Below are 25,075 nucleotides of genomic sequence, written 5' to 3'. Positions count from 1 at the left end.
TATAGAAGGTAGGGAAAAGAGATATAGAGAAAGAAGGTAGAGATAAAGTCTGCTTGCTGTAACTCAGTAATGGGAAGAAAGATAAACAGAGTAAAACACAGCAGCTGGATTGCTCATGTACACCTAATTCTGTCTATGATAATAACGTAGGTTGTTTATACAGAAAGCACTAGAAATCGTTCTCTGTAAAGGTCCAGAACTTAGCTGTTGGAGAAGGGAATAGGATTAGGAAAGTTTCAGCTTAATAGAAACAGGCTACTGCTGTCTCTCATTGTGCCATCTTACTTGACTGTTTGTGTGGCTGTGTGTGGTCGGCACATAAAGAAGATGATGGTGCCACTTGTCACTGCCATCATGATCGATTGCCTTGTCTTCTTTCCCAAATTGTGTGTTTATATGTGTGTCCAGTGCCAGTTCCCACTCAAGCTCCGACTGAACCCCCCACCACAGATCCGCCTCCTACCATCCCACCAGCTAAAGAAGGTGAGCAAGAAGCCAAACACAAAACACACACTTTCATATTATTTGGCCAGTGTGTGCAGTAGGTAATTTTAGTGGTCCGATTAGTTAACATGGTTATTGTAGTCACCTGACCCTAGTGAAATGTATTTTTGGTTAAAATTATACAAAACCGTGCAGGTAAACTAATAAGCTATACACACTTGATACATGCCAGCTGTCATAAACAGTGAATGTCATTACCAGGAACTCTGCACAACTTACAGCAACACATACGTACATGCCATATTTGTAATGTGAATGTTTTCTGAGGTGGTAATAACAGATTCTTTCCACATTACCAATAAGGCAACACTACTGAGTGCAATGATGGAATAATTCTTTTGTTTATTAATTTGTTACACATTTGTTGTCATTGTGTATTTATAATAAGACAGTTGTGATATTACAACAGTTGGCTCATTTTTATATTTTGAAGAAAAACATATCAGTTTCTCAGCGATTCAGTTGTTTCTTGTATTTATTTTTAACTTTGATGTACGTAAAGGTGTAAAATTCAATGGATCGTGTTGGCAGATACTTGCATTCAAATGCGATTAGAAATTATGGGGATTTTGATTGTGTGCAAACAAAATCTGATTGGGACATTGCTACACAGGGAATTGTAATCAGTTACACAGAGCAGTAAGTTTTCTTTTAAATTTAAATCAATGATCAACACCACACAAAACAGTTTACTTTTAACAGAGTAACTTTCTAATGTCACCCTGTACTCGTTACTATGGAGACCCCCTGGGGTCAGCTGGAAAAAAATAAAAATAAACCGTGCACATGGATTCATAATCCGTGCTCTCGGTTTTATAAATGTGAGCAAAGTAGGAAAGATATTCACAGATTAAAAGTTCAGGGTTCAATTACTCTATAGCAAAATGATATTCACATTTTCACATTTTTGTGAAAATCACAAATGATGCATGTGTTTCCTAACGTAGTTAAGTTAACAATTTTTTTAAGCTACAATTCTTTTTTTTATCAAAACGAGCTGTCCTCCAACTTGAAGAAATAGATTGGTCTCTAGTAGCAGCTGGCAGTGCTTCAATTCAGTTCACTCCAAAACACTAGAGCACCAAGCACTCAGGTAAAAGAGCGCAGCAAAATCTACAGACATGAACCGACACACCCGCTGAGCCTGTCTGTAACCATTTCTGTCTAGGTTTCTGACCTTTGTTAGACCGATGCCTTCTTCTGTAATGGCAGACAACCTTTACCTAAACCAGAACCACAAAAAAAAGGAAAAAAAAGAAAAGGTGCACCTGTTGCTTTGTTGATCTTATGATCTTAAGTTATGTTTTTCTGTAGATTTTACAATGTTTTCTTTTGTTACATGCTTGTGTTGTGAGCAACAGATTGTAGCACTATGCCAAGGACAAATTTACAAAAAAGTGTATTCTATTCTATTCTTTGTCGATAAGTGGAAGAGAGAAAGACAGAGAGTAAGGACAACAAGAGGAAGAGAATGAAACAAAGTGATGGGCAGGATAGAAAAAGACAGGCAGAGACACAGCTGCAAAGAGAGAAACACGAGGAGAAAGACAGTGGTAGAAACGGACAGAAAGAAATTAGAAAAGTACTTGGTGAGAAAATGGGGGCATTGAGTGTTGGTTGAGGGGTTTCAGTAATATCAGTTTCTATCAGAATCAGTCACATAAATCCGTGTAATCAAAACATTCTCCAGCTGACCTTTGACTTGACATCTCTGACAAGCATGAGAGCTCCACCTGTGAAGTTCTGTAAAAATATACAATAATGACATTTTTCTCTAGCAAAATAAGACCATATTTTTGAGTCGAAACAGCTGAGGTTTTACCCTGGCTTGAAAGACTTGTTGTCATTAACGGGATTTGGAATTTAGCGAAGAACTTGAGGTTGAAAGCTTTACAGCAGTAAATATCAGGCTACTGGGAGTCTTTTGGAAACCTGAGAAGACTAAAAGATAAAAAGTCACTGCTGGGCCAGGAATATGAATGAGCAGCTTACAGAAAGAGAAAAAAATACACAAACACAAATTGGAAAGCACAGTTTTTGGTCCAAAAAATCCATTTGAAACTCTGAATTTTAGTGCGTGCACTATACTTTTAATCTTATAAACTCTGCCATGTGCAAATTAATCTGAGGACCCAGCCTTTGCATATTTACCCTTTTGCAGCGGATGAATATTTGCAGTGCTTCATACTATGCATATTTACTTAGAGTCTGAATATATTAGGCTGCCAGTTAACATTCAAGTTGTGCTTTGTCCTTTGCAGACCTTCATTCTTTATAAAATTACTTTTTCAAATGCATAGACAAAATGATATGCTGACTAAATCTGCATATCTCTCTTGTCCACTTGCCTTTCCGTCTAGTGTGTAAGGAGGCCAAGGCTGACCTGGCATTCCTGGTCGATGGTTCCTGGTCCATAGGAGATGACAACTTCATGAAGATCACGCGTTTCCTCTACAGCACCATGGGATCCCTGGATTTGATTGGCCAGGACGGCACCCAGGTCAGTCATGTGACCACACCTTAGTCATTTTTACATCAGGGAGAATCTCAAAGGAATTCAAAAATTAAATCGTAATTAACAAGTTTTATGTGCACGCACACACCTCTACGGTATAATACTACAACAATGAAACACAATAGAACACAATGAAAAATAAGTCCTGTGGCTTTATTGTTCTCCTTGATGTTATAAACAAAACAAAATATTTGTGTGATTGTATTACACTTCTATTTTACCAAATACATCAATACATGGGGAAAGATTTCTGGATCAAAATGTAAGAATTCAATCTTGTCTCTGTTGCAGTGAGTCTACCTGGAGTACTGTTATTCACACGTATGACTGACTGTGGTTCTTGTGTCTAGTCTAAAGATCTATGTCTTGTGAAAATGAACAAAGGCTTTTCATTTTTGTTCAGTCATTTTGTAATTCATTCTCTTTGTTAAAGCATTTTTCTTCTGAAAATGCATGCTAATGGAAAATTAAATGTAAGGCAGATGCTGGAGATCTAGCCAAAAACAATCACACTGAAAACCTTAAAAATAATGAAATATAGAAATAACTTGTCCTCATGAAATCACAGAAGAGAGAATGTTGTAAAAAATATATGTTTGTTCATTTATTTTTAAATGTGTTTTTGTAGGATAATCCCCCCAAAAAAGAAACAAAGCCCTGCTTAATATGACGTTTTTAGACATAACGTTTTGCAATTACAGCACAGTGTCTTATATATAATAACATGATCATATGTCCGACAACTCACTTCCCCGCAGCTCCAGCCAATTACCTCCTCCTCTGTCCTCCATCTTTCATATACGGCAACCCATTTTACTTTCAAGATTGCAGAAGAGAAAGAAAGTTTTAATGCGCTTTCTACAGACTTTTATTCAATAGATAATGGAATAATGGAGACAAGATGCTGTCCTTAATAAAAGGGTGGAGAGTGATTCAACGTCATAGCTGACTCTCTCAAAATCTGCAGCTTTCTTTCTTTAACCAGTGAGCTATTCCTTCCATATTTTTTTTGTTGACAGAAATAGAAATTATGGTCATAACAGACTTTTTAGCCAAATAATGAATCTTAACCAACCTGAGTTTACAGTTTGTGTTTTTGACACAGGTGGGCTTGGCACATTAATTATTTGAGGAAGTCTGCTGCTGTTAGCATTAATTGATTCTGTAAGAATGCTTTGGAGCAGAATTTCCCCTAATTTCCTTTGGCTGTCCCCTGACAAATAAGCAGGACCACAGCCTTGTATCTACAGAAAAGTTTAGAAAAGTGAAGAGGAACTTTAAACCCCCTAGAGAGTCAATCTTTACTTTCTGGCACGACTTTCTTTTTAGTTGCAGTGCAGTACTCGATTAACTCTGCTCATTTTCTGCCACTGTGTTTTGTGCCAGAAAACATTACTTGTCTGGCAGGAGTGGTGGTTGTAATCATTTAGGTCTTGATGCATTTAAAGCTGGAATAATGTTCAGATTGTTTAAGAATTGACTAATGAACTATCAACTTGATTCATGAGCAATACTTTAAATCACATTCCTACAGTGACTATTACAATCTCCACTGCCGCAGAGTGTTTCTCGTGTATCAGGTTCATCAGTAGCAATGTCAGGCTCTAACTTGGGGCAGTAGTTCTCCATTGTCATTCTGAACTAATTTCTTAGTACTTCTTGCCTGCATGGCCCCTACACCATGTCAGCAGAGCTCAGCTGGTTCATTTGTCACACTGTAGAGGTGCTTGCTAAACCTTTTCCTTTCATTTGTGTAATGTCTGCTGTTACGCAGTTTGCTACCTTCAGTGTGCCCCATAACCCTCTGGCAGTAGGTTTCTAAGAGCAAAACACTGGCTGTAATGTGAGAAAGTTGGCTGTACAGTAGAGAGAGAGTTGGCTTGTAAATGTTGGCTGCCCTGAGCCAACAACAGCACCATTAGCAGTCCGGAGGTAATGATAGCTGTTCTCTCCTTTAAGAGTAAGCCAATTACATTTATTATAATGCAGATTTGGACATACAGTATATATATATATAGAATATGGATTCAGAGACTTTTCCCCTCGAGTCTTTTACTTCATGTGCTCAGTGTGAATATATTAAGACCACCAGCGCTGACCAGATTGAAAAGAAGTCGTACATTTTGTTTTTTTGTGTGTGATGTACAGTTCAATTTGAACAGGATCCACTTTGTGGGGCTGCTTTGGCAGCATCTGTTTGATACTGATGTTGCTGTAGAGCACATATGCAGAAATTGTAGATAATAAGGAGGTTAGTATAAACAGACACAGACACGGCACAGACATTTGGTTTCATAGCACTCATATCATGCCACCTGAGCTGCTTGAAGTAATTAGCCTTTTTGATTTGGAGCAATTAAACCTGCACACACACACAGGAACGCACCCACACACACTTACACACACGCACACGCACATGCACATGCGCTTACACAACCCCACACACACACACACACACACATACATTTCAGTTGTATTGTGACTGAGAAGAGTGTGAGCAGATGATCAGTTTTGTATGAACTATTCCTTTAAGGCAGGTTTGAAACACCAGGGTCCAGAAGATAGAGATTTATGGTATCATTTAATTTGACATATGATTTGAATTTATTTCACTTCTTTTTTCTGTCTGTCCATTTCTGCCTCTCTGCAGGTGGCCATTGCTCAGTTCAGTGACGATGCTCGGACAGAGTTCCAGCTGAGTTCCCATGGCAACAAGGAAGCGCTGTTGGAAGCTATTCAGAGGATCAAATACAAGGGAGGAAATACCAAGACAGGTCAGAGCTGTGTGTTATTGGATTATTGTAACAATAGTTCATGCAATAAAACAAGACAGGTAAATTCAGATGTCAGTTTAATACCTTATTCAAAATGTATCTCTTCACAAAACAATCTCACCACAGGGTCTTTTAGCTGTTCTGGAGCTTTTAATCATATCACCCAGTCCTTGGCAAATATAGTTTGGCCAGTTGTTGTGGAATTGCAGATGTTAAAATAAAAAAAATAAAAAAATTCAGCACACTCTAAGGACTTGTTGGCTTGAGATTGAAAGTTTATTCTTAACCTTGGAAGCAGCTGTTGACAAAACTCTCTCACCACAAGGTCCATTAGTAGCTGATCTTGAGCTCTGTCCAAACTTTTATGACAACTGGGCAACTCCATTTCCCCAGAACAGCTACTAATGGACCTTGTGTTGAGATTGTTTTGTCAACTGCTATTTGCGTGGTCAAAAATTAGCTTTAGACCTCAATTTACAGAAACAATCTTGATAAGAAAACTTAAAGAAAGCATGTTGTGAAATTTGAAACATCTCTATGAAAATGCCTGTTTTCACCAATTTCAGGATACTTGTTGAAACTATCCCATACTGCAGAGAGGAAAGACTTTAATTTGAAAGCATACAACGGCAAAAGTAGTCATACCCCATGAACTTTTCCACATTTTGTCACGTTGCAACCACAAATGTAAATGTATTTTATTGGGATTTAATGTGATAGACCACAAAGTGGTGCAGAATTGTGAAGTAGAAAGAGCTATCATTGCACTATCCTCTCCCCACCTATTCCTTCCTCTGCCTTCTTACTCCTCTCTTTTTTCTCTCTTTCATTTCCTCTACTCTCTTGCCAACCTCCTACTATCTTCTAAGTATCTCTTCTTTTACCTTTTCATTGTTTTCCCTATTTTCCTCAGCATTCCACCTATGTTGTCTCCAATTTTTAGTGTTTAGTTTTAGTGTGTGTGTGTGTGTGTGTGTGTGTGTGTGTGTGTGTGTGTGTGTGTGTGTGTGTGTGTGTGTGTGTGTGTGTGTGTGGTCTACCGAAGAACAGAAAACAAACCATAAAAATGTCATCTTCCCTACACAAAGAAATAATGTATTGGTTTTATTTTCTGGAACTGTTATTTATTCAGGAAAGATTCACTGAGAGGCAGCCTCTCTTTTGCTGGAATGCCCTGATTACATTCACACAGTTACACATTTATACCACAGTCTGATCTGCGGGCCACTGAGCAGCTCCACTGGAGAGGATTTGAGGTTTAAGGCCTTGCTCAAGGGCACCTCAGAGGTGGTAATGAGAGAGGGACAAGCACTGCTCTTTCACTGTCCCCACCCAGATTTTATTGTGTTGGTCTGGGTACTGAACTGACGACCCCCCACTCACAAGTTCACGTCCCTAACCTTTATGCCACCACAGCCTAGAAAGAGTTACTGTAGATGGGCCGCCAACTCTTACACAGTAAGGCTAATGCCTACAGTCTCACAATGTCTCCCTCCCCCTTTCACTCTTTCTCTTTGTCTCTCTCTCCCACACATACATGCACACATGCACTGCCTCAGCGTAGCATTACTCCTCTTTAGTAGCTCACACATAATGTCCATTGTTCAGGCTGTCCTTATTTCTACCAGAGACACCCACACAGCTTAATGCTTATTTATAGATATATGTATATATTATATTTTTTGATTATACTTGAGTTCATTTCATAGTTTCTTTAGCTTACATGTTTATATACCTTTATAGCTATGTACTACAATTTATAATATCAATCTATTTATCTATTTATTTATAAGATACTTCAGGCAGGAGTGAACAGTTTTTTCTGATCTCTTCAATGATTTTTTATTCATACTTAGTTTTGATATTTTATTTGATAGTTTATACCTTTGTGAATCTTGATGCTAAACTAAACAAACACATGTACAGAGCTGTTTACTCTGAACCTCCTTGCTAACATCTTACTGCTCTGGTCCATTTAGAAATGGATCAGTAGTGAATTTGGCTTTCAGGTCTGAGGCTTGCATTACAACTGTGAAGTTCACACTCCAAAGCCAAACATTTCCATTTTTTCATTGTTAAACCTCAACTTCTCCTCAGAGACCCCATCAGCGCCCCTCACTGGAACTAAATCTCTCACAGCTTTAGTGGCTTTTATATGCTTTTACTGTAAAAGCCTGGTTTACTTTATATCATCTCTCCTATAACCCTTGGGTCGAGCAAACACTGAAAACACATTTGAAAATGTGCTTAAAACCATGAATACAAACGTCTTGTCAGCTCTACAGGCTCCCCTTCCCCCTTTTTTGTGAGGATAATATTAGATTCAGAGACAGTAGATTCGGGTTTACTAATCATGTTTACCTGCAAACCTGCTTATTTTAACTTAGCGTTTCTGGGAGTTGCTCCCTAACTTGGTCGGCAACAGAGCTTGTACTGTATATTGGGGATGAGTACTTTGCTCGATGGCACTGCAAAGGTTCAAGGAGGAGGGACAGTCTTCAAGTCATGAGCCTTTTCTCTATACACTTTTAAAAACACCATATTATGCTGCCTTCGTAAAGTCTTTGAAGTCTGATTTTTCTCCCCATCGTCGGTACCCTGTCGTTTGAGTGCACGGGAAGTGCATGATGAGGATTTAGGGTGTTGAAGCTAATATTCTGGGATGATGTGGCTTTTCACTATGCATTTATTCATAAAGGTATTAGTATGCCTCTGACTGGCTTGGTTAACGATTGATTTAATGTAGTCACATCTGTAATACTATATACAGTATATATATATGAAGTAGTGAGTGTGTATGTGTGTCTTTTGAGATTGATTTTTGTGCTGTAGATGAATAATTGCGCTACTCCCTGATTCTGCTTACACTATATTCAGATTAAGGAATTGTGAATAAATGTGTTCTTGTGGGCAAATGTAAATATTTCTGTGTCTGTGTTTGGGTGTGTTTGTGTGTGTAAGATGACTGACATCAAATATGTAAAATAGTGTCTGTTATCCTTAATTGTGCAATAACGTATTTTTACATTAGATTATTTAAGTTGTGATTGGCCTTGTTTCGTGATTTTTACTTGAGCAGCCAGTCTGACTTCTTCAGCTGTAGTAATGCAGTTGTGTGAGACCATCACTCAATTTATCAAGGTTCATAAGTATTTTATGAGTTCAGGAATAGACGTCTAAATGGCCCATGAATGAGTTTCACTGGCATAAAAGCCACTGAGACCCATTCAAAATCCATTGTATATTTTCAATAATACATTTGATTGTTCAAATTTATTTTGTACTGATTTCTTACTCACTGTAACCTTTCAAAGATTAGAGAATTGTATAGCGCTTTCTTTTCATAATAACCATACATAGTATAACAATCACCTTCCAGTCATACAGATTTTACCTGCAGCCACATAATAACTGGAAAAAAGTCTCCTACTTCATTACATTGCGCTTTGGATGCTGTAACCGGAGAGAAGATTTAAACTGATTTCTTATTTTATCCTTTCTTAAGTGACAGCGAGAGAACTGGTTAGCTGTTGCCAGACAGCAGGCCCAATCCGAACTGATGGGGATTCATTTAAACACAAAAAAGATCGCTGATTGATGATGGGCTTTTGAACCCAAGATCGACTGCCATGTTTTTGTTTTGTTTCCATTTTTTCTCACCCTCATTTTGTATCTGCCCTTCCTCATCTGACCTCTTCCTTCTTCCTTTTCAACCTTTCCCCCCCACTCTCTCTGTGCCCTCTTACTTGCCCTACCCTTTTGTCTTCCACCTCCTACCCCACCCCTCCTCTGTCCCATCCCCTGTTGCCTCTGCTCTGTCTCACTTCATGCCTGGCTGGCTGCTGTAATTCCAGTCTCGCCCCAGTGTGATCAGAGGACAGTGTAGAAACAGATGTATCAGTGGCTGATATCTGACAGCACAACACTTTACAGGCCAAGCACTCTGTCATTTGTCACCACTGACAGCTCAGTGAAAAAATTAAAATGGTCTGATGATTTTGGTTTGGTTTGAAATTTGGAGACAGAAACGCCATACACATTCTCTCATATACATTAAGTGTTTGGTCAACCTAAAGAGCTATTTACTGCTTTATCATGCATTGTTTTTATTGCAAAGTTCCCTGATACTCGGCTCTTCTCTTATTAAATCAGACACACTCTTGAACACGCACAAGGAGTGAGTTTTAAAGGACAGTGAGAGTTAATATAATTAATGGCAGTGATTGTCCATTTAATCATTAAAAGGTCAGGTGGAGATGAGTAGATGAGCTTTTTGAAGTATTAATGCAAATCACGATGGAGAGTATGCAAAAACTGGCATTAAATAAAATGACCTACCTATGTGTGGTGTTTGCATACACACAATTAATATATTTGCACACACATTGTTGCCAATATTCAGTATGTGTGAAAAATAGTTGATGAATTAAGGACCATTAAGGACACATTGCAGGTCAGTTTCTTATATATATATAAATATATGTGCATGTGTTATTTTAAGTGACTTAACCTTGTAATTTGTTGCTGCATAACAATAATACATGTAGTACATAATACACAAGGCATCATTGAATTTACTGACACGTATGCATTGAAACCACATTGGCTTTATTTTTTGTGCAGGTCTTTAAACCTTTTAAAGCTGTCTAGCCAGATTTTTAGTTTGACTAATTAAATCCTATTGCAGGTGACATGCATGCTGTCAAAGGTTCATCTAATTTTAACTTTCTGACAGACTGGATTATGACATTTCTATCTTTGTCTCCTATTTAAGTGTTCAGTTCTCATGGAAATACCTTGGACATTTTTTTGCTTCCTGGCATATGTTAATCTGGGTTCAGGAGAATTTAGGTCACTTATTGCCATGTTATAATTATGGGCTCTAAAGTATTTTATTAATGTTGGTGTAAGAATAAAGAATACTTTTTTAGTCTGCAACATTACATTAAAATTGTAGCAAAGGTCACAAGCATTCACACCTAGGCTCGAGGTGGGGAACACTATTTGTCTTAGCCTGTTAACGGAGACATCTGTGCTTCTAATAAGTTGGTTTGCCAAGCTTTTATTCCTCTGTTTCAAAGTATTGCTCCAAAAAAGAAATAAAGCTTCATATCAGATGACGGTGCTAAGAGTGTTGTGGAGAAAGTATAAGCACCACAATAAGGACCATAGTAGTTGTTTTTCATTTTTATTTTCATTTATATTTTATAGTGTATGGTTTGAGTTAGATAGACTCAAAACAACCACTTGGCAGCTTTTATTTTTCTCAGAGTTTTTGTTCAGTCAGAGACACTTACATAAAGGAATTGACCATTTGTAACAAATGTTTATACAGGAAGATTGGACAGAAAAGGCTCTGCTGTTGGAAGGAGCTCTCAAAGAATTAGAGAAGCAACAAGGATTATGCTGAGAGAGCTAACCCTCCCTTAACAAACATACATGAGCATTAAATCTTAGTTTAATCAACAATCCAAATATCTCATGTGAGGAGGTTGGAGTGGTGAAGGGAACTGTGACATCAAATGGCAGCAGCATGAACATAAACAACAGTGATACACGTCAGGTTTTAATGTCCTGCTGTACACCTTCATGAATATAATGGTACGTTACTAGTTACATAGCTGGGAATGATTGCAAAGTATTCAATCAGACAGTACAAGTGTAGCTTCAGTGCTTTGTTTAAACTTACATTATCCTTCATTTGTGTAACATAAAATATTGACAAAAAAAGATACATTGTGGCCGGAGATTTACTGTCTAATTTAAGTTTCTGCACATTCATTCAGTATTCAATCATTTATAGTTTAAATTAACAGAAAAAAAACAAACCTAGACACCATGATATGCTTCAAAAAGCAGGGCATAAATGTTAAGTATACTAGTTAAATGCAAAAATACTAGTATGGGTTTTAAATCATAGGGTTATTATTTTATCCTTCCTCAGGTCGGGCCATCAAACATGTGAAGGAGACTATTTTCACCCCAGAGGCCGGAGCTAGAAGGGGCGTTCCTAAAGTCCTGGTTGTTCTCACTGATGGACGTTCACAAGATGATGTCAACAAAGTGTCCAAGGAGATGCAGATGGATGGTTGGTATTTTATAGCCCAAACACAGTTAAAGTTTTGAAAAAGATGTCTACAATTGAGTGCTTTTTTGACATTCATAAGGTAAGTTGTGTGTGTTGGTACAGTACAGGCAAGATGGAAGACAGATCCCCATTCCCCCTTTCAATTCTCGGATGCTTTATGTACTTTGTGTCACATTTCACAGTTATGGGATATGAGACGCTTCCACCATTGGTTTAAAGCCCTTAACTCCCATAAATGTGTTACATTACGCCACTTTATCCTCTACACTTACAAGCTTGTAGTAAATTCTCTTGTTTAACTCCATTCTCAGGCTACATCATCTTTGCCATTGGCTTTGCGGACGCAGACTACGGGGAGCTGGTGAATATTGCCAGCAAGCCCAGTGATAGACACGTCTTCTTTGTGGACGATTTGGATGCTGTGAAGAAAATAGAAGAACAGCTCATTACTTTTGTCTGTGAGGCTGCCACCGCCAGTAAGTAACACTATTTTGTGTTTAGAACAGAGAGAGGGAGGGGAAAAGAGACCAGGAGGAAAAAATAGTTTTTGAGAAAGGAGAGACCTTGAGAATGACTGATGCTAAAAATATTAAGGATGAACTAACAGACTCTATTCTGTCTTTCAGCTTGTCCCTCAGTTTTGATGAGTGGTAACACAATGGCAGGTAAAGGAAACTACGTAATATACTGTACAACAGTCACATAGGTGCAACCATGAAGATGGTAATAACATAATGACGTTAATATGTGGTTGCCGGAACTGATTGTAATTTCAGTGATCACATGGAGGAGGAGTAGGAGGATGCTGATGTTAATGAGAATAAAGGAAATTATGATTTGTCTTTTGCAGGTTTCCGTATGATGGAGATGTTTGGCCTAGTAGAGAAGGAGTACAGCACCATACCTGGAGTTTCTCTGGAGCCGGGTTCATTCAACAGCTTCCCCTGTTACAGATTACACCGTGACGCCATGGTGTCACAGCCCACCAAGTGAGTATGTCCACTCTAAGGTGGGGAGGAATCTGAAAACACAGACTTCTGTGTAAAACAGCACTGTTTAGATTGTTTTCTAGAAATTCTGTTTCAGTTCACAAGCAACAAAAATAGTGCATCATAGCTGATAATGAGTTCATTTTGCCTGAGTTACTGTGCATAATTGCACATCCAATCTCTTGCGTCCAATTCTTTGTAGTCACTTGCGTTCTGTTATAGCTTAACACACAATTTAGCTGTTCTCATTGACATATGTTTCTTTTATCTGTTGTCTAAAAACAACTCATAAAAGCAACCTGTTAACCAAGGCTAACAGTAATTCAAAAGCAACAAAAAAAACTGTCAATCAAGTGTTGATTTACATTTAAACCTGCCTTACATGGGAATTAAAAATAAGTTATAGGAGACAGAGTTGCAGGTGACGGTTTGTTCGGAGACAGTTTTATTTGTTCAAGTGTCATTGAGATCAAGATCCCTTTTGCAAGAGAAATTACTATTAAAATAAAAAAAATATCTGCATGTTAAGTTGTCAATTCTTTTACACAGCTTCATACATCTAAATCCAGTTGACTACTATTTAACCTAAGGTTTTGTCTGTGTTTCTTAGAGTTATTTTGATCCCACTCTGCTGTTTATCCATCTATGTTTGCTTGCTCCCCTGCACATGGGGAGTGGTGACTGTCAGCAGGACACAAACACCAGAGGACTTTGAATTATCAGCCAGCAGTACACACAGGATCCTAAAACTATTTAACAGTCCTGCCAATGAAAATTTCCAGACTTTGTGGCTAATAGAAAAACCACCAGGGAACAAACATAAAAGAAAATATGTCAAAGATTTGCCCTTTGTCTTTGTTTTGGATTAGCTTTTAGGACTCAAGGGTTCAAATCCCACTCATAGCACCTGGGCTGTCATACTTTCTATCTTCCATGTCTCACAATCAGTACTTGCCCCCAATGCTAATAACCACAAATAGTGGTCTTGAAAATTATAGATTTGGAGCCTGTTAGTGTCACTGTTACAATAATATTAAAGAAAGAATATACAGAGAATTCCTGCAACAAAAAGAAAGGTACTTAAAACTCAGAGCAGAAGCAGATTTTTTGCAGTATTTTTTTAATCATGCAGTTTCCACTAATCCCTGCAATTCACATTGCCAATTAACACAAAAAACAAATTGGCAATTTCAGATCCTTTTCTTTTTTAGGCCTTTTTTTTAGTCAATTCTGGTGTGTTTTTTTTTTTTTTTAAATAATCGCAACCTGTAAAAACTGCATCCCCGGGGTGGCTTTACAGTATATACAAAAAGCAGTACACTTACTAACATTTACTGCACGTTTTGCCTGTACACGTTTAATACCCTGTTAGTTTCCAATGGAACATATTCTCTGTGTGTGTCCTGACCAGAGCAACAGAGAAACTACCCCAAAAATAAACTCAGGCTTTGATTAATTGTCTGCTTTCCACATATGGATATTGATAAGTATCAATAAACGATTAAAGGTGTTCATGTCATGTCTTCAGGTTTCATTAGGAGTTTACCTGGTGCATTTCAAATTGGTTTCTATTCACAGATTTAGAAAATGACCTCAAGTAATTAAGGGGTATCACAGCTTTAGGAGGACCTGCAAACAAATGACTGAAAGAAATTCTCTAGGATGCTTGCAAAAGCATCGTTTACCTAGCATTAAAAATATTCAAGTATAAAACCCATGCATACAAATACTTAAGAAGAGCAGTTAATGGCTTCAAATGTGCTCTTGTAATGTATTTTTTCAGCAATGTATTTTTTTATTTTGGAGTTTTCTGCTCCATGATTGTTCAGTTTGTGAAAAGAGACTTTGACGAGCCCCCTAAAAAAATGTTGAGCTGAGATCATTTGAACCTGAAGTGCTCGAAGGCAGCTGCACACAAAAAAAGGCTCGGCTCTGAGATCAAAAAGAACCTGGCACTCGAAGACAGTCTCAGGCAGCCAAAAGCACTCTACAAGAGAGCTGAAAAGAGACAATGGCACTTTGAAAAAGACACCTAGTGGATAAATGCCTTTAGGGCATAGCTAAGCTCACTATCTACGTGTGTATGTATTTATTGTTCTTTTTTATGTGTGTACCAGGTACCTTCACCCTGAAGGTTTACCCTCTGACTACACCATTTCTATGATGATCCGTCTACTTCCTGAGACCCCACAGGAGCCCTTTGCATTGTGGGAAATCCTCAACAAGGACAACGAGCCATTGGTGGGACTAATCCTGGACAGTAAGTTTGAATCACCCTTTGTCTCCCCTGCATCAAACTCAAACAGCAGACTTGTGCTGAAGCTCCTGCAGTCCCAGTGTCTCCAAATAATCCATGAGAGGGCATTATGAAGAAGATTGCAGAAGTGAGGCTGGCAAAAAATAACTCTATTTTTGATCCATCATAACGTACCTTTAAATGAGCAACATATTCATCTTACCTTTGTATCTTCAATCTTTAACAAGATAGAGAGATACCAGAGCACATCTGTTTGTGGAAGGCCTGGGACACACAATGAAAAAGGGAAAGCATCATGACCTCAAACTTAGAGGCGGTGATGCTTGTTGGTTTTAGAGTTTGTAACTGGAGATCACAATTTCATATAAAGCCAGTATTTTCAAAGCCAAAGCAGATAGGATGATGGTGTCCTTAGATTGACCATGGTGCAGTGGCTGTGTTTGTATCCAACTGTGTAAAGCGATGTGACAGAAACACTGCACACTGGGTGAACTCACCCCAGGCATCAACCTTTAGAGGTGTTTTGGACACTGACTTGGAGGAGACCCGTCGCAGACTCCTGACCTGCTGCGGAGATTATGTTACCAGCTGGAATGGATGACCTCGGGATCTTGGGATCCCCTGGAGTAGCTGAAAGAAGCTGCAGGGGAAAAGTCATTTTGTTTTGCTTTGCTTCCCCTCATGACCCTGATGCAACCAAGCAGCAAGGCATAGCACACCCATACCCATACTAATATACTAAACTATACTTACACATTTTATGTACTTTTCTGTGCCTTGTCAGAGATTAAACAGCAACAAAATAATAATTATGCTTCCTCAAACATTTCAATTCAGTGATCCTTTGAAACATTTTCCTTTCATTTTCTTTTCATATTTTATCTTCCAGTTATAGAAGCAATTATAGTATCATTTAGTAAGCAATAATATCAGCGTTTTTATTGACTTTGTGCAAAGTCAGTTCTCATTACCACTAATATCACATGTAATATTAGAACAAAAGGGAGGAGGACGGTATAGTCCAGCACTCATAAGAAACTCCATAAGAAACACAAATACAAACCTTCAATTGCAGGGTTTTGCAAATTAAAGATGACAGGGATTGTATGCATATATCACAATTCAATTAAATTGATTATATTTATCAGTCAAAATGGCCTGAAGTTGGTACTTGCTCAATGGTAAAATGCAGAAAAACGGCAGAGTAGCACAAAGATTGTCAAAGTGTGTTGATAATTTGCAGCCCACGTCCTTCCCTGTTGAATCAAACCAGACTGTTATTGAAGTCTATTAATAATAGGATACAGTGACAATAGTGTCTGCTACTAAGTGTTTACTTAATGTGAACATTAACCTTTTCTATCCTCCCCCACCACCTTCCCTGGTTTCCCCCCCACAGACTCTGGAAAGACCCTGACGTTCTTCAACTATGACTACAAAGGAGACTTCCAGACCGTCACCTTTGAAGGAACTGAAATCAAAAAAATCTTCCATGGCAGTTTCCACAAGGTTAGTCTTAAATATCTGTGTGCTAAAAATGACTTGAATAATAAAACAGATTAATAATTTAAAGCAATTTTTAAGGAAAATAATGCATTAGCTATTTATAGTTTTATGTTAATGTACTTGTTTCTGTATCATAACAATATACTGTAAGTATAGGTTTACAGCTGCTGGTTTAAAATATGCAAGCAGATTTAAAGATGCATTTCAAACACAAAAACATGACATAATTACTAAAATTCTAAAAAGTGTACTGTCCAGTCTGTGCTACTGGATTGTCAAAGTCTGGTAAAATGAAACAGTGTTATCCTACTCAGAGTCTGTCGATCAGGAGCTACGTGTGCCAGTACGTGTTCACACCACATATCAGGTTCACACTGGCAAACAATCAGTATAATAATAATATACTTTATGTACAATATTAAGGTGGTAGTTTTTTAGACAAACAGCTGAGGCTTTCTCAAAACCGTTGAGATAGGACAAAAAACAGGAAGATCAACTGTTTTTTTTAGGTTTTTAAAGTGGTGGAGCCTGTTGGTGGTTTTCCAGTGGCTCTTTTTTCTCTTGACCTGTCAACACCACTGTGATGAGTGGGTGTGCAGGTGATGATATCCCTCCCCCCTCTTCTGTCTCTCCCTCCTACTCTACACTGCTTTTTCTGTACCCATTTTTTATTGTTATCCTTTCAAACTAGTGGAGTGCACGGAGTGGGAGTGAAACTGCAGATTATTTCACCCTTTAAGACCTCGCTGCTTTTTCTTCATAAAGTTATAGTCAGATCAGATTATTAAAAAATCCAATAGACTTTTTACCTAACATGTAATCAATACCAAATAAATTACATGAATGTAATTCTTCCAATACTTTGATGTATACAGAATAGAAGAAGGTAACAAATTGTAGTCGTTTTTCATGATTTTGTTGGAATCAGTTGGGAGTTTGTCCTCCCAACTGATTTTCTGACAAATACATTTCACAGTTCCTTCAATCACTGTGATTCTGTCCAAATATATTCATATAAATGATATTGTGTCAAATTGCTCAGACCAAATGGAAATGGCAAATTTTGATAACATTCCTTCAGTAAAAGACAATTTTCTGCTCACTTGAGACGAGAAAGTGTTTTGTGAAAAAATAAATAACTGAATAAATAATGAAATTGGTTCAGCCTCAACTGGCCCTGTGAATGAAAAATTCACATTGCAGAACACTTTGGTGTAAAATATCAACATTAGCCAAAGCAAAATAATAATAACAACTTGCCAAATACTAATCAATTATTTTGTCTTAGCGGACATGTTCTTTGAAATAACCACACTGTTACGGAGGTGTACTTACTTCAGCAGGGCTGATGGAAAGTATTGTTTTGTTAGATATTAAAAGAGTGTTTAACATTTGCCTGACAAATGGATGGAAACATAACTTTAAAAAATGAATTGAATGGAGTCCAGACCAAGTTGTTATAGCTAATTTCTTTTTTTTTTGCTGTAGAGCTGCTGCTATTGTGTACTTTATTTCCTGGAGCTCTGGGTCTTTGATTTAAAAAAAACAAAAAAACAAAAAACTAACCAACCCACCAACTCTCTGTCTTTCTTTATCTCAATTCTCAAAATGTCAGGCAGTGGCTGTCCATCATCCTCTGTGCCTTTTTGTTTTCTCCATTGTTTTCTGTTTCTCTGTTGGAGAACATGACAATGTTGAGAGAGGTAACAGATGCAGAAGACTGCCTGGCCAGAGGAAGTGTTCTTCTCCGCATAGACAGGATGACAATTGAATAAGAGCAGCGTCCGTGTGCGTGTGCATGTTTGTGTGCCGGTTATAAAGGGATTACCATATGAAGAGACCTTGTGTGAAAGCAGGAATACCCAGCAGGATCTGTCACTGCTCAGCAAAAGAGACACACAGAAGACAGAAACAGGTGAAAGGAGGGAGGGCAGAGGAAGAAATAAATATGACAGTGAGCTTGAGACACAAAGAGAAAATACAGAGACAAAGAGACATATAGAGACATGTAGACATAGAAATGAGATGTGAAAGTTATTTTTAGTATAACCCACATATAGCTCAGAGACATAATATACTCCAGAAGTGTATAAACACCATTTCTGTAACTCCCAAAATGATTAAACACCTCACATAAAAAATGCCAGAAAGCACTGAAAACTGTAAAAGTTTACACTCAGAAAATGTGCACCAGTGCTTCTGGTGCCTTGCAAGCTTTACAGTAATCTAAAAGATTTCACAGAGTCAAATTCACAAGCTTGTTCATGTGGTCATAAGTTATTATTATTAAATTATTATAAAGCTGTTTCCATGAATGTTAGCAGCTTCTTGGAAAGAAAAGAAGTGGAAACGGAGGCAACAAAAGCAGCAACTAGAAACACATGTGTTGAGTTGGGTTAAGTGAGTTGAGTTGGGTTGAGTTGAGTTGGGTTGGGTTGAGTTGGGTGGAGTTGGGTTGAGTTGAGGAACCATTCACTATTCACACACATTCATACACTGTGGCCATGACAGCCATACAAGGTGCCACCTCATAAACACTCACACACATTTACACTCAGATTGTACAGCAACAGAGGCAGCACGGGGTTCACTGTCTTGCCCAAGGACACTTCAACATGGGACCGCAGGGCTCTACCACTGAGCCACAGCCGCCCCAGTCCCGACATTTTGGTCAGGATAAGGTCGGAATTCACAATAAATCCCAGATGTTTCTTGTTTTTTTAAACATATTCTTCATTAGAATTGTTTCCATGAACACCTGGGGAAGAGAGATAGAGCTAAACCTATTTCTATTCATTAAACACATTTCAAATGTGTCCAGCTGTGATTAAGATTAAGATAAGATAATTTGTTTATTAGTCCCCAATGGGGAAATTACTGCACTACACTCTGTGTACACACTTTTTGTTAGTACTCACACACAGGCCTGAAATACACACACATGCTCAGGACCTATACATGCACTATACATGGAGAGATGTCAGAGTGAGTGGGCTGCCAGCTGAACCAGCGCCCTGAGCGGTCGGGGGGGTACGGTGCCTTGCTCAAGAGCACCTGGCAGTGCCCAGGAGGTGAACTGGCATCTCTCCAGCCACCAATCCACGCTCACAACTTTTTGGGTCCATACGGGGATTTGAACGTGATGACACGTTTGTTTACATTTTACATACGAAAAGCACACTATACGATACCCGAGCACTAGTGTTAATTTTGTCTAACTATGCTAAAATTTCTCTTAGTTTTTTTCTACAATTGTCTATTTTTTTCATCATTAGATAGAAGTAGTGCAGTGCCCATTTGGAGTGCGTGCCTGTTCCAAACAGGCCAATTGCTTGGTTCCCAGTACTATTTTCCCGGTGAAGCTGCTTTTAAACAGCATCCAGAGCAGCTGGAGAAAAGTATGCAACTGCTGGTAACAAAACAACGTGCTGTAGAGCCCAGGAGCCCTGGCGCTTATCTAACATGACATGATTTGCATGACGGAAGAGGCTCGATATAAAACCCAGTTTAACAAAGTTGCTTTCAACAAAAAATCATTCAACAAGTGTATTTTTGTCGGGTAATTATGACATTTAACCAATATTTGAGATGTGTGAAACAATATTTGACTGAAATGGTTATCTGAAATAATCTCAGAAACAATTTATTTAAAAAGAGACAAAAAAATTTTGACTAAAACTTGACTAAGATACCTGAGTTCTCATTTGACTTAAACTTGACTAAAATGACAAGACTTTTAGTTGACTAAAACTTTATACTAACAAAATATTTGTGTACATTTGAATGACTAAATAGGACCAAAACACATTTGGACATTTGGCACAAGACAATGACTAAGACTAAATTAATAATAGGTGACAAAATTAACACTAACAAGCATACACACACACTAACACACACACACACGCTCTCTCTTTCTCTCTCTCTCTGTCTCTTTCTCTCTCTCTCTCACACACACTCTTTCAAGCGAGCACGCGGATGGATTCTTATTTTTTAAGTGCAGGCCAGAAACAGCTGAGTCAGCACAAATACTGATAGCCTCATCTACTTCAACCCTCATTATCCTACACATCATATTTAAAAACTGCCATAACAATGTTTCTGTGTGTGTGTGTGTGTGTGTGTGTGTGTGTGTTTGTGTGTGTGTGTGTGTGTGTGTGTGTGTGTGTGTGTGCGCGCGCTCGCGCCAAATTCCCTAGTTCCATCATTGTATCAAACATTTACCAAGAGGTAAGATAAATTAAATGTGCACACACATACACACACACAAAACTCTAACTACAGTCTGCACAGCAGCAATTCATGTAAAAGCTAGGAAAGATATTTTTGGAAATAAAGAAAGTAAAGAAGAATGAAACAGTTACACATTGTACGTTAGAGAGAAACAGTGAACAGGTAAAAGAACAAAGATACCAATATGTCCAGGTCAGATGTCTGAGGTTACATACACAGTTATAAAAAATGTGAAAAACTTACACTACTCTGGTAAAAACATTGCGCTTTCATCTCTTGGAGTCAGCCATGAAATATGCCTTCAAACACACTACTTCCCTTTTGACATTAAGAATTTAAAAGCCCAGTTAAGAAACTCTAAGCTGTCTTAAATGTTGCATTAAGAACACTTTTAGTTTTTCTCTTCCTGCTGATTTCCCCCTGTTTGACATTTATATTCAGTAAAGATAATGCTAAGTTGATAGCTCAGTGTTGTTTTTTGCTGTCAAAGTACAACAGAGTCGTTATTCAGTCTGCAAGATTATAAAGAAGTAACATGTGCAACATGAAAAATATAGAGATGTAGCTCTGTCTGTGGTTTCGCAAATAAAAAGTAATTTGTCTGAAAAACGATAAGGAAAAAGAATTCAGATAAAGAAACAAAGAAAAACATTTGCTGACACAGAAACGCAAACTAATGAGGTGCTTTGTATTACAGAAAGATACTGTTGATGTCTAAAAAAGAGCAGTAGCACTAGAAAATACAAGACTGTGCAAATCTGAGAGGCTCATTCATCTTGTGCTGGCAGCATTATAAGCTGAGGGTGGATCTTGACCTTCCAGTAGCAGCACAGAGTGAAAAACATTCTTTACATCCCATACTTATTATTTTAAACCATATCTCTATTCTCATTGTGTTGTGGTCATAATTTTGTGTTGGTGTGTTGTGAATGCAGGCCTATAAAACTGATCCCAACTCTTAATTTTAAGACTAAGAATTTGAATGACTCTCAGGTGAACAAAAACAACAACAAAACATAATGGTGCAAATGTCAGAAGCCACCTTAAAGTTTTAATCTAATTGTACACTAAATATGGACTCTATACTGCCCTCAGATGTTGTCCTTATGACACACCCATGCATTTATAATAATAATTACAAACATGAAATCTGATCCAATGCTTCATGTGAAATATATCTCAAGTGTCTACATATTAATTATCATTATTGTACAGAAAAAGGGCAGGTAATAGCTGGCTGAATACTCTTTTCCAAGTTCAAAATACAGAGGCTGCTTGTTCACAACCATGTTCACAACCTGTAAATGTCACATTTACTGTATGTGTGTGTGTGTGTGTGTGTGTGTGTGTGTGTGTGTAAAAGAAGTACATTTGACTTGCATGTATTAGTAATAAGTACTTTTTTAATTTATTTTTTGTAACAAATAAACAAATAAAAAGGCCTAAAATGCCACAAAATGCCTGCATCTTAGATGTTTTTCATCATATTTTATATCACACAAGTACAACACACATACACACACACTATGCCAAATGAAGTGTGCAGAATGGAGGATGAGAACTGAAAGCCATTATAAAGCAGCCATCCAAATGTCAGTCAAGGAATGGGCCTTGACACTTGAAAATGAACTTAGTCCAAATCCAAATTTGCTGCACCTTGTTTTAGTATGTGTTTGTGTTTGTGTGTGTGTGTGTGTGTGTGTGTTGTGTGTGTGTGTGTGTGTGTGTGTGTGTTTGTGTGTGTAGAGGTGTATGTGCTGCACACATGCATTAATGTTCCTATAACTTACACTGCATGAATATTTGTATTGAGGCTGTGAAAGAGTGATAGAAAACCTCCCATTATGGTGAAGCATGCGGGTGCTAATAGTCTATTTTATTACTATCCTTCAGCAGGATGCAGCTCTCTTTGCTCATTAACCAGGCGACCGGTTGAATTTCACAGTTCACTGCACTGGCAGTGGCTTCCTCTAAGGAGGCATTTTGAGCTCACAGGGCCAATTTGTGTGCCGTAATGCTTTTAACTTCTGTTTATAAAAACACACTCACACATGCAAAGGAACCCATTGCCACTGTGACTAATCAGTAAAGAGGTGGTCTATTGTTGTTGGTGCACATACACACAAAAGGGGTTGTATTTTGGCTGATCACAGATACAAGATCCTTGAAAATACTGCACTTAATTATGTCACAAGTCAGTTTTATTAAATACATCTATTCAGTTGTTTGTGTTTATGTCGGGTTATATAGATAAGACAATAATCATGGGTAATGCAGACTAAACAAGGACATTTAAGATAATCATGGGTAATACAGACTAAACAAGGATTCACTGTTGAGACAAAATACTCCCTAAAATAATACAAGAAAGTAAGGACATTTTCACATCTTATTTGCTCAACGGGTCTTTCGACGTAGCTTTAGTTTAGGAAGTACAACAATCTAATGCACCGTGTTCTCTCTCTTCCATACAGCTCCATGTAACCATCAGCAAGACGTCTGTGAAGGTGGTGTTAGATTGTTCTGTGGTCGGGGAGAAATCCGTCAGGGCTGCTGGCAACATTACCACTGATGGAGTGGAGATCCTCGGAAGGATGGTGAATTCCAGAGGCAGACGCGACAACTCTGCTCCAGTCAGTATAAATTATTATCTGCATCATTGTTAAGGACACTCTGAAGAGAGGGGGATTGCGTACCTTTATGTTTAGGGTTCCCACTGGTCATGGAAATTTGATAGGTGTCCTCCACACAGGAAGAAAGAAATGTTATCAGGGCAGTAGAATATGTTGGATGGTTTGCCAAAGTTAGAGCTACATGGATTTTCACATATTCCTTGAAAAAATGCTTGTGTTCAATATTTCTTCCACAGCATATCTGTATGGTGGAATGTATGGTTTTATTGCAAATGCTTTCTTTAGCTGTGCTCTACCCATAACACAGTCAAAACAAAAAAACTTGTTGGCACATTGAGGCAAGGGAGAAAGTAAGATATTATCCTGGGCTTCTGGGAATTCTGAGCACTGCTATTTTTAAATGCATACTCCGAAGCTGCTCCCAAAAAAATATCAGCTGGAAAATGCTGTTATAATGAAGGAAAGTATTACATTTTCTTCACCTGATTGTCCCTTACTAGCCAGTAATGGTTATTGATTCAAACACATGTTGTGTCTGTCATGTTTGGAAAGAAAGACATTACAGAAAGTAATGTTTTAAAATTAAACCAAACTGGTGGTCATACTTGGCGTCAGATTATTATATTTTACTGTGTGTACTCCAGAAGGGAAGTCTATAATTGAAAAACTTACTTTGTTTTAGGCTCCACAGGGAGGGACATTTCTTGTTATCTGGAGACTCTTAATGGTGTGTCCGTTCATGGTGACAGCTGAGTGACAGTACATCAGCATTTATAAATAAAATCATATAATGACAACCGTGACACTTTTCTCAAGATTTCAATTAGCCAGCACAGCTATTCTATGAATCTGGGTCAAAGCCCATACTGATCAATAGTAGGTCCGTATCTTTCAGGTCTCAACTTTAGTTCCAATTTGACTTATACTGCCCACTTCTTTAAAGTCTAAGACCCCCTGTGGTGTTGTAGTGGAACCACTATAATTACTGAGATATGGCTGCATTTACACCAAATCAGGCGTTTTGCGCAGGGTTGTGCAGCACTGTGGGAGTGTCAATTAATGGCCCATTTGGGTCTCCATTGTGTATGATGTCGGACTGCGTTTCCCCACCGCCTCAGTCTAAACCCACTCCCTCCCATCAACTGAATGGGAGGACTGATGTTTTTGCCTGATTTGGTGTGAATGCAGCCTAGTACTGTTTGACATGGGCTGCAGGGCAGGCCTTTAATCTTTATGAGTTAAAAACATTTGACTCAAAATGACTAAAATTTTTGTTTGTTTGTCATACATTTTTAAGATATGACATTTGACAGAGATGACGTGACAGAGTCCACTGGCTGCTTTTAGCCTTGGGACTTCTGCACCTTTTTTACCTAAGGCCATCAGCACTTTTCAGCTGCTCACTAGAGCTTGTAAGCAGCCAAACAGTCTCTGTCTTCTTGTTTCTAATCGACATAGAAACACCACAAAACCATATAAATAAAAAAATACCACTGTTCACATTCCATTTGTAACATTGTCTCTTTTATACTTTTGCATTTTGAAACATGATCAAATTTTAGTGTCAATTAAAACA

At 38.1% G+C, this 25,075-nt stretch overlaps 1 protein-coding gene across 2 annotated transcripts in view; it reads left to right on the top strand.

The window, feature by feature from the left end:
* col14a1a (collagen, type XIV, alpha 1a) overlaps positions 1–25,075 on the top strand; it is a 128,394-nt gene that overhangs the window by 64,965 nt on the left and 38,354 nt on the right. For both annotated transcript variants that reach the window (XM_034873365.1, XM_034873366.1), the window contains exons 25-34: positions 409–483; positions 2,865–3,004; positions 5,670–5,793; positions 11,738–11,881; positions 12,193–12,357; positions 12,508–12,546; positions 12,732–12,870; positions 14,988–15,130; positions 16,527–16,636; positions 23,341–23,499. In XM_034873365.1, the coding sequence (XP_034729256.1) occupies positions 409–483; positions 2,865–3,004; positions 5,670–5,793; positions 11,738–11,881; positions 12,193–12,357; positions 12,508–12,546; positions 12,732–12,870; positions 14,988–15,130; positions 16,527–16,636; positions 23,341–23,499 (1,238 nt within the window). The remainder of the gene's footprint in view (positions 1–408; positions 484–2,864; positions 3,005–5,669; positions 5,794–11,737; positions 11,882–12,192; positions 12,358–12,507; positions 12,547–12,731; positions 12,871–14,987; positions 15,131–16,526; positions 16,637–23,340; positions 23,500–25,075) is intronic.

Source organism: Etheostoma cragini, chromosome 6, assembly GCF_013103735.1.
Source record: "Etheostoma cragini isolate CJK2018 chromosome 6, CSU_Ecrag_1.0, whole genome shotgun sequence".
NCBI lineage: Eukaryota > Metazoa > Chordata > Actinopteri > Perciformes > Percidae > Etheostoma > Etheostoma cragini.
This window is presented reverse-complemented; position numbering and strand designations above follow the sequence as displayed.